Source organism: Gobio gobio (genome assembly GCF_949357685.1).
Source record: "Gobio gobio genome assembly, chromosome: 24".
Lineage (NCBI taxonomy): Eukaryota > Metazoa > Chordata > Actinopteri > Cypriniformes > Gobionidae > Gobio > Gobio gobio.
This window is the reverse complement of record NC_137120.1, coordinates 32,978,088-32,989,451: the sequence shown is the minus strand read 5'-3', so window position 1 is coordinate 32,989,451 and position 11,364 is coordinate 32,978,088. Positions and strand designations below refer to the sequence as shown.

General features: G+C 37.7%; 1 protein-coding gene across 1 annotated transcript in view; it reads left to right on the top strand.

The window, feature by feature from the left end:
- Positions 1–1,132: 1,132 nt before the first annotated feature.
- hcn2b (hyperpolarization activated cyclic nucleotide-gated potassium channel 2b) overlaps positions 1,133–11,364 on the top strand; it is a 51,289-nt gene continuing 41,057 nt past the window's right edge. The window contains exons 1-2 of the mRNA XM_079806989.1: positions 1,133–2,004; positions 5,978–6,401. Coding sequence (XP_079663115.1) covers positions 1,325–2,004; positions 5,978–6,401 — 1,104 coding nt within the window. The 5' untranslated portion in view covers positions 1,133–1,324. The remainder of the gene's footprint in view (positions 2,005–5,977; positions 6,402–11,364) is intronic.

Sequence of the window (11,364 nt, the reverse complement as noted above, 5' to 3'; positions counted from 1 at the left end):
CGTTGTCTGTCGAATATTGCTTTGTGTTTGTAAAGTGAATTACTTTAAACCCTTATTTTGTATTGAAGAAACACGGGCTGAATCCGAAATCGCCCCCTATACCCTCAAATAGGGCATTATTTGAAGGGACAGCCATTTGTGGTGGTGTCCAAAACCGTGGTGGACGTTGAGTGCACTCATTCAATCCCACATTGCACCGCGATAACGAGCTACACACGACGACTGTCCGAATTCACTCACTCGATTTCATTCACTTCAAGTGAACTATATTAGTAGACTAACGTAGGGAATAGTGAATGAGGGTTTAGGGGGCGATGTCGGATTCAGCCGTAATCTCCAATATCGGCGTGTTCGTTGAGCCACCAGAAGAGGGCGTCGTTTACTCATTTATTCGGTTCAGATGTAGGGAGCGGCTCTACGTGACAAAGCTCACAGCATTGTTATACTGAAAACAAGAAGCCACTACAGACTATAAATACAACAGTTTAAACCTTTAATGTGGTTTAACAATAGTCACCCATACTATTTATAATTAAGTCCATGTGAATATTCGCAAACTATCGCGAGAGCAATGTATTTTGGTCGTCCAGATATAAGAATTTGAATACATTTCTATGTAGAACAAATGTCAAATTCTGAATTAAAGGTGTCTTTGTGTGTGTGTGTGAGTGTGGCTTAGTGCCAAATGTCTAGGTGGTATAACTATAACGAAAAAGGCTCCATCATTAACTGTATCCTTGTTTAAAAGGCATGTTTTTTGGGGGTTGGGGGAATTTGAAATACTGGGGGGTAAGACGTTAGACCCTTATGAATGTATATACGGGCATTACATTAAAAAAGGACAACAAAAATTACACTTTTTTTTTTTTTTTGTTCAGGTCAAAGGGAATAACCTGTAAGAACACCTGATATTAATTATTCAAAATAATTTATTTGGTCACAAACCTGACATTTTAATCAAGGCATCCTTAAATATCATTTAAATCCATCCTTTAATATGCAGATGAATTATGCATAATCAAACATACTACTATGCTACTAACATTTGTATAGCTATTTAACACCGAGAACCGCGCAATTACGCGCATCTCGGTCCATTTCCCACTCATTTCTCCTTGACAGTTTAATTCATGACTCCATTCATTGTGTGAGACGGGGAACACACAGCTTGCGATGCGTTACCAGGTAAGGGAGTGAACGAGTCCAGCCATAGCAACGCTTCTCGTGTAGTTGTTTCTGGTAACATTGGGACGCGGAGTAAAGCTGTAGTAAAACTGCTTTCGCAATCTGCCTGCGTCAGGATTCATCTCAAAGCAACGCCGTCATGGACGAAGGGGAGGACGGCGATGAAGACCTCAAGGAAATCCTCGACTCTTCCTCCAAGATGAAGAACGTAACACCAGGAGGGGGAGCAACGAGCAGGCTCTCCAACAACAAGGACTTCGCGTCGGTCTCGTGTGGACGCAGCACGGAATCCGCCGCGCTCCTCAGTCACGGAGATGTTTCCAGGAGCGGGTTTGACGGCGAGGATGGCACTGGAATGAGATGCGTTATCAACGGAGACTGCCGAAGAGACGAGAGCTTGTCCTCAATCCTCTCCAAGCAGGAGAAGCAGACAGGTGGAGGCTTCCCAGCATCTGCATGTCACTCCAGCACCTCCAGCATGGACGGCTCGGTCACTCCTGCCCCGACCGCCGCTGCTCCCGCTGACAAGAAGGACTCCAGAGTTTCCTTCTCCAACGCGACCCCGGCGCACGGAGCGACCCCGAACCAGCCGGCCAATTCTGTGGGCTTTCCCAAGTCTGAGGATGGACAGATCACGGCAGAAGATGTGGAAACCAGGGACAATCAAACTTACATGCAGAGGCAGTTTAGCGCCATGCTACAGCCCGGGGTCAACAAATTCTCGCTGCGTATGTTTGGGAGCCAAAAGGCAGTGGAGAAGGAGCAGGAACGAGTCAAATCCGCTGGCAACTGGATTATTCATCCATACAGTGATTTCAGGTAGGGATGATGGAGTAACACCAATGGAGATGCAATACCTGGTTGCAAATGCACACGAATTCTATTAAAGGGCTGACTTTTCAGGTATAAAAAGGTGCGCTTCTGTAAAATATTGAATTTTGTTAGACAAAAAAGGTAAACATGTAAATCAGGGAATTTTTAAATATCCCACATTCAGTAAACCGCACAAAATCATGGTAACAGGGTTGACTATTTAAGGTTTATGTAACACTTAGTATACCGTTTCCCCCCTGAAAGTACACACACAAGTGCCACCTTGTCTAATAACGTCATCTTAAATAAAATGTTACATTTGTTAGAGGACGACCTTAAATAGTCAACCGTGTTACTGGGACTTTGTACAGTTCTGAATACTAAAAATATGTGAATGAATGATTAAAACCAGCATTAAATTCTCCTTCGAATACCTTGTAGTGTTATGACCCAGACCCCAATGGCTAAATGTCAACTCTGTTACTTTTTCTTAAAGTGACAGAGTTGACGTTTTAACGTTTCGTTTAGCCATTGTGCTCTAGGTCATAACACCACAAGGTGTGTTGATATTTATTAATTCACGGATATTTAGTGTTTGGTATCACAACACATGTTCACTGAACAAAGTCACAGTAACAGGGTTGACTATCAGACTATACACTCTAAAACAAAATGGTGCTATATGGCACTACAAGTGGTTCTTGGCTTGTAATCATAGGGGAACCACTTTGAGTGCTGTATAGCACCAATCTTGGAGTTTCAGTGGTTCTTCGGCTGAGATGCTATATATAGCACCGCTGCCATGTACAGAACATGTTAAGATATGGTGCCATATAGCACCAAATGTGGTTCCCCTATGATTAGGACCTTGAACCACTTTTATTGCCATATAGCACCATTTTCATCCACATCTTAAGATGACGTTATCAACAAACAAGGTGGAAAGTTATATGTCATTGTGACAGTTTTCTAAAAATGCACTTTAATATTTTATTAAACTAATTTAATTCTATGTCAACTCTGTTACCATCATTGCCCCTGTATCAGGCACCCTTTTCATGGAACAACCCACAGGCTTTAATATCAAACATGCCCAATTATAATTAGTAATAAGGATCAGGAACTCACATTCCCTTGATTTTTAGTCAACTGAGATGATTCATTGATTGCCCACTTGCACTAAAGCTGTCATGTTTCATGTCATCAGGTGTGTATAATTTACCAGAACATTTATGGAAATCCTGTTGCGTAAAAGCCGGATAAACTGCAAAAGGAAATGTAGTCAGGACACTTCCTTCCCCTCAGCCTCTCAGGATCAAGTTTGTAATGAAATACACTGGGAATACAACTTTCTTGTAGAGCCTTACCATTGATTTTTAGCTTAAAAAGCAGAGTGCAATTTATGCCACACCAAATGCAAACTTTAGCATCTGTATTTAAAAATGAATGCAAAATATGATAATTGCTCAAAACTGACCCTGGAGCAGATCAGAACTGTTCTTGTTTATTACTATAGCTCAACGTGTAATTTGTTTGTTGTTCTCCCAGGAAGCACTTTGAATGATTTAGTCTCCTCTGTGTCTTCGCTTAATTGTCTCCCAGGACACGGAGGCTCAAATACAGTGACAAACAGGTTGATTTGATATCAAGCGACCTCCAATAAGGGCTGTTATAAAGGATCGCTTCCTCAGTTTAGGCACTAGATAATGAAACTTAGATTGAGACCCATAATCAGTCTGGCCAATATTTTTCGTATCGTCATTAGCTGGGTCTCCAAAGAGAAACGCTCAATAACCGCTTAGTACACCACTGTGCATTCAACAGGAAATTCAACATTCATTTTGTGTTAGCAATAACATTTGACGTTATAGGCATTTATTATGAGGTGAGAAACACAGCACAAATAAAACAAGCACTAATAAAAAAATAGGCAGAAATAATTGGTTATCAGACTCGTAGTCATAAAAACAATAATATAAAAACAATAAAATAATAATAAATACATTGTCTAATTTTAAATATCCATTTCAATATTATATATATATATATATATATATATATATATATATATATATATATATATATATATATATATATATATATATATATATATATATATATATATATATAATACAATAATAATAATATATACATAATATAAAATAATAATATTATATATAATTATCTCATTTTAAATATCCATTTCAATATATATATAATATCCATTTCAATATTTAATATTTTTATATATAATAAAATAATAATATATACATAATATAATAATAATATTGTATATAATTATCAAATTTTTAAATATTTTAAATTTTATATATATATATATATATATATATATATATATATATATATATATATATATATATATATATATATATATATATATATATATATATATATATATATATATATATCCTTCATAAAAGTATCAGTCATAAAAGTAATTAAAGAATCATCAGAACAAAATACAAAATAATAATAACAAATAATAACTAATACTATTAATAAGATAAATCTATTTTCAGATACCCCGTCCAATGTATTAATGCAACATATATACATATATAATTAAAAAAATATCAGTCATAAAAAATAAAATATCAGTCATAAAAAATAAAAAAAATTATAAAAACAATAAAATAATAATAAAACACTGAAACTAATTTTCACTTTTCAGATACCCAGTTCAATGTTTTAATGGAATATTTAGATATAAAATAATAACATTAAATATTTATAAAAATACAAATAAAATCATATATATATATATATATATATATATATATATATATATATATATATATATATATATATATATATATATATATATATAATGTTTTATTTTTATTTATTTATTTATAAATAATTAATAGATTAAATCATCATAATTTTTTTTCATATATCCAGCCAGTACAATATTTTTATGGACTATTTTAGATAAATGATAAAGGCTAAGAAGTACTCTCTCATTTAGAAAAAGAAAACTGTTTTCCCCCAACCTCAGCATCATTACGCATTCTTTTACGCTTTCTGGTCATTGTGCCAATGACCGTTCATGCACATTTTTTTCTTTCTGTGCATGCATGGGAAAAACAAGAAAATATATAATGGATTTGTTCAAGCTAGTCTTCGTATTTATTCATAATCACACGTTGCAGTGCAGGCCAGTGATCTATTATTATTTGCACAGAGAAGACAAAACGGAGCACTGCATTTAAATGAGCTTTATGTGATGGAGCACATATTATTAGAACACAGCAGCTACAGCTGCAGAGTTTGCGTGAGAAAGCTCAGTTGCGATCGCTTCCGAAGTTTTGCTTTCAGTACCACAGACAGCCCTGCAGTCATATCGCCATAAATAATCAATAAATCATTGATACACCTTAAGAGAAGCTACTTAGATCTTAATTTCCCACTTAAATCTCAAAAAATCTGTAAGCCGTTTTGTCCCGTCTGTATCTCTTTCTCAACGTCCTTGTGATGACCTTGCATAGGTTGACTATTATTTATTGGTACAATATCTCACAATATTGATTTCATCCAACAGGCACTATATCACACGAAAGCTGTTTTATTACGCCTACATCGCCTCTCTCCTCTCGTGTGCGTGCAAGGCTGGGGTTATTTATAGGGTGTATCCCTGTCTCACCCGAAAACATGAGGACTGAATTTCATTTCTTTATTATAAGGGTGTGCCTCTTATACCAAATACATGAAAAATGTGACATATGGCAACACAATCTTTTAAATATATCCCCATATCCTCCGGTGCCCAAGCGAAATAATGAATTCATGCACACAACTATACCTTGAGGACCAATTTACAAATGCTCTCAGACGTTTTGTTGCAGACCTATTTTTATCGCCATTCATGCGTAACCTATAAATAAAACCAAGTGCATGCATTTAAGAATGTGCCCTGTAAATCACTAAAGGTAATTTAATTCCTTCATTCTCCACGTAGGTTCTACTGGGATTTCACAATGCTAATGTTCATGGTGGGCAATTTGATTATCATTCCTGTGGGGATCACCTTCTTCAAGGAGGAGACCACCACCCCTTGGATTATCTTCAACGTAGTGTCCGACACGTTCTTCCTCATGGACCTGGTGCTGAACTTCCGTACAGGCATTGTCTACGAAGAAAACACGGAGATAATCCTGGACCCTGAAAAGATCAAGATGAAGTACCTGAAGACGTGGTTTGTCGTGGACTTTGTTTCATCCATCCCGGTGGATTATATCTTTCTCATCGTAGAGAAAGGCATCGACTCTGAGGTTTACAAGACGGCCAGGGCATTGCGGATTGTGCGTTTCACCAAGATTCTCAGTTTACTGCGGCTACTCAGACTGTCCAGACTGATTCGTTACATCCATCAATGGGAAGAGGTAAGATGGGCTTCATTGGTCGACTCTATGTTGCTGTCTGGGATGGAAACATTCACCTTGATGAGCATCAAGAAATTGGTTTTATTCCACGTTGAACAGGTCACCTCATGGTTTCTTCCATTTGAGATCAAAAAATAAATGAATCAAGGCTAACTGTGAATAACGTTGGTAACTCAAAAAGCGCACACTCTCTTCTTTTGAATAAGAAATTACCTCACGATTATTAAAAAAATATATAGTGTGTATGCAGTCTGGAAGTACTACATTCGTCATTGTCATGTGACCTTCCATCATCAGTTGCGCCTCATGGGATAGCGTAGTGTCCATTAGATGCACACTTCTGAATCTCGCTAGTAATAGGTCCTTCGAGTACTTCAGGCCTACTGTTTTATGAATACCGTGAATTCAGACATAGGCCTACTACTCTTTTCACATACGTTTTTTTCGTCTACTATATAGCAGGGAAGTTCGCATATTTGGAAGCAGCCTCTGGCATTAGGTTAACATGCTAATAATGCTAATAATTAAGCTACAGGCCAGTTATGTTGCTAAAACACAAAGAAACTAGAAACACATATAAAGCTAAATGTTTAGTTGATCATTTTATATTAACCAATTTGTACAAAAAAACTATAAAGGATTAAGCTATCAGGCTAACCGTTAGCTTGCTAAATGAATGCTAACTACTGTAAAAACACCAATCATGATTGTTTATGGTTTGTATATCTGCAGTCCTAGTTTTGGCTTCCTTTTTGAATGACAAATATAGACTACACTTCTGAATCTCGCTAGTAATAGGTCATCCGGGTACTTTAGGCCTACTGTTTTATGAATACCGTGAATTCAGACATACTACTCTTTACACACACGTTTTTCGTCTATTATATAGTAGAGAAGTATGCATATTTGGAAGCAGCCTCTGGCATTAGGTTAGCATGCTAATAATGCTAATAACTAAGCTATCAGGCCAGTTGTAATGTTGCTAAAAAAAACACAAAGAAACTAAAAACACATATACGTAAAGCTAAATGTTTAGTTCATAATTTTATATTAAACAATGTGTTAAAAAAAACCTATAAATGATTAAGCTATCAGGCTAACCGTTAGCTTGCTAAATGCAGGATAACTACTGTAAAAACACCAATCCTGATTGATATTCAAAATGGTAAGCAAGCGTTGCTTTGTTAAATGTTTGTATATCTGCAGTCCTAGTTTCGGCTTCCCTTTTTGAATGATAAATATAGACTACACTTCTGAATCTCACTAGTAATAGCTCATCCGTGTACTTTAGGCCTGCTGTTTTATGAATACTGTGAATTCAGACATAGGCCTACTACTCTTTTCACATAGGCCTAAGTTTTTTCGTCTATTATATAGTTGGGAAGTAGGCTACGGATATTTGGAAGCAGCCTCCTGCATTAGGTTAGCATGCTAATAATGATAATAACTAAGCTATCACACCAGTTGTAATGTTGCTATAAACACAAAAACACATTTAAGCTAAATGTTTAGTTGAACAATTTATATTCACCATTTATATTTTGTTTAAAAAACAATAAATGACTAAGCTATCAGGCTAATCGTTAGCTTGCTAAATGCAGGCTAACTACTGTAAAAACACCAATCAGGATTGATATTCAAAATGGTAAGCAAGCGTTGTTTTGTTTATGGTTTGTATATCTGCAGTCCAAGTTTTGGCTTCCCTTTTTTGAACGACGAATATAGACTACACTTCTGAATCTCGCTAGTAATAGTAGACATGGGCGTCGGAAGCAAAATAAATGTGTTTGGGTCCTCCCCAGAGTAAATGCCATTTACATTAAGTGCGAATCTCCCGCCTTGTTTACTAAACGTCTGGTTGGGCCAGACAAAATTAAAGAAGACCAAATTATTTACAGTGGCAATAGTGTAGGGGTTTGGCTAATGCACTCGAGATTCGAATCCGCATTTGCCGAACTCATCACATATCAAATCGGAAAGGCATTTATTTTCAATAAAAATTACGAAAATATTTGAAAAGTAGAAATAAAGCGTCTAACTTGTGTTTAATGAAAAAGTGTTTATCGGTTAGGGGTGTGTGAACAGACATGCGCTGAATTAGAGACGGTAAAAGTGAGTGGGTCCAATATCATTGGTCTTAAAAAGTGGGTGGGTCCACCCATATACAGTGGTTCGGACGCCCATGATAGTAGGTCATCTGGGTACTTTTGGCCTACTGTGAATTCAGACATACTATTGTTTTCACATATGTTTTTTCACCTACTATAGTAGGGAAGTATGCATATTTGGATGCAGGAACTTTCGGTAATGGGACTTGGGCACTGAACATGCTGATTGGTTGAGTTCACGCTGCATTTTGATTGGTAGACTCCATGCAGCATTTTATTAAAACCACCATTTTTAAAAGTCTGTTGCGGTGCATGCAGTAAGAGTAGCCTGGCTCCGCCCTCCTACGTACTTCCGCTCAATTTTCATTTTCCTTCAGTACTCCGTCTGGGACTGCGGCATATTCTTAGGTTTTTTCCGAACAAATTTTTACCGGTCCAATCAGCGAACAGAGGGAGTGGCTGAGAACGATGACGTTGATGTCGTGAGCTAGTTTGAGTTGTAGTTCAGTAATGGCGACGGAGAAAGATGCGAGCGAAGCCATTCATTCCGTTGTGGCACCGCTGCCGAATATCCAGAAGTTAAAGCCGGAGCAAGAACAAAAAAGAGTTTTGTTTGTGGCCATGATGATGTGGCCCTTCTCCCCACAGGGTTCAGGAAAAGTTTGATTTTCCAGCTCGCTCCGTTAGTGGTGAAGGAGTTGGCTGAAGCCCTATTCGGACGGTAATTGTTTCTCTTGGGGTCGGAAGGTATTGTCATCATTTACAGGGGCTAGTCAGTGATTTTATTGCCGTCCACCCACCACCCACGTAAAAATCCCAGGCCGAATTACCTACTGTTTTAGACAAACACTAAGGTCGTGAGGTAATTTAATTGCTGTCCGAATCCACATCTCTGAGTTTTCAAGAATATATCACTTCAAAATTCACTGTTTATATCCATTTTGACCACTGCAGACCACCGTACGGTTGCGCTTCGCTGTAATTTGGATGCATTTCTAGACTTGCATTTCTTTAAATGCTGGCAAGTATTTACAAGAGCAATATATTTCATCACCACTCAAAAAATAAAAAGAAGAAAAGCACGTAAACATTTGAATTGTGCCGTTATTTACGGCAGCATTTATTCTTATCATACCAAGCATATGATATTTTATTTACAGTACACGGACCACGTGAGCAGCGCGTTCCCGATCACAAAACTCTCCCCTCCACTGTGAATAAATCACAATCTGAATGCACAAGTTTTAGGTTTTATCACTGAGGTGGCTGCACAATCTGCAGTTAGTTTTACGGACTTCCATGTGAGAAACAGAGGCGAACGGCGCATAACATACGTCACGACCAAGCGTTAGCGATTGGTTATGGCAGATCCAGAGTGGCTCTGGGCAGATCCAATAGTTTTAAACTTCAACAGAGTTCCCGCCTTCAAGGAAGTAAACGCTTGTCAATGGAGAGTGGCCAGACTCTCTGTACAAATGAAATGTACGAGAGTCTGGTAAGACCAGGCTACAGTAAGAGTTGTTTGCTATTCGAATCAACAATGAAGTTTAAAAAATACGACCGATGGACTGACTTCAGCTTATATGCGGAGGACGAAATCCAGTGGGAAATGGAAAGTCGTGCACAGTCTTATGTCACCAGACTTACCAGTACTTTAAACCGCGATGGAAACGCAGACAAAAAAAGGTCCTTGGACAAATTTTTCTGGGTAATTTTGGTGGAGACGGGGCTTGATATACTACTGATTTTCGGCAAATGTTGTTGCGCATCCAACTATTCTGTTAAAACAGAAATTGTGCACACGTTATATTAAGATTAGCTTGTTGGTATGCTATTCCAAAATTAGCCAAATGTTTGTTTACCTGGTGACGTCAATTCTCTTGTTTGTAATTGTGAGAGGCAGAATGTAATCAATGGAGCTTTTCCCTGATTTCCAATGCTGCCTTCTAGGTGTTTGTCGTGGGTGATCAATTAGACGCACAGGCTAATTCATGTAGCCTGGAGTAATTAACCATCATAAATGCTAATAATGGCAATCGACTGACCACAAAAGTAAAAACAGTTCAGTGCATAAACATTAAAACAATGGACGACATTTCAAAACACCACCCTTTGCGAACATTTCGTATGATTACATGGAGAGCCAGCTGTTCAGACTGACAGCAATGTGACGATTTGCCTGGGGTTGAGCTGACTGATGATTCAGTTATATGTGTTCTTTTCACCACCAAATGGGACAATTATGCTCCTGATTACATAGTGGTAATGTGAGCCAGACATGGCCCTCAATTACTGAATCAACCTTGCACAGCAGTGCCACATCCACTCCACACTGTTTAGCCCCCTTATAACTCTTGATTACTCAGGCATGAGTTAGACATCCTAAAAGATATGACCAAACCCATTTGTCTTACACCACTTTTCCTTAACCTGGATTACGTGTAGGTAATGCAAATGCCTTAAAACTATGTTCTTTTATCAGGGGAAGGTCATAAACCGCTAGCAAAACCCCCAACTGCACACTTGTTGCCCATTACTCTGATTTTGCACTGCATGTAAACACCTGCCACCCTTGGACTGCCGTTTGTAGCTAAAGCCTGATCAAAAAGCCTGTTGTGTTTTTGGCCATAACAATAAAAACGAACAAGAAAAGCATTTTAGCCAGGCTTTTCCAGGCAGCCTTCTGCTAACAAGAGTATAGGTAAAGCAAGTGTTGAACATTATGTTAAGTTTTTTAATCAAGGACAGTTGTTATCTTGCTAAAAAACACAAAGCAAAGGTTTTCCCTTGCGAACTGCAGGATAATTCAAAACAAAGAAAGCTAAAGCTGCGTCCGAAATCGCGTATATGTGAGT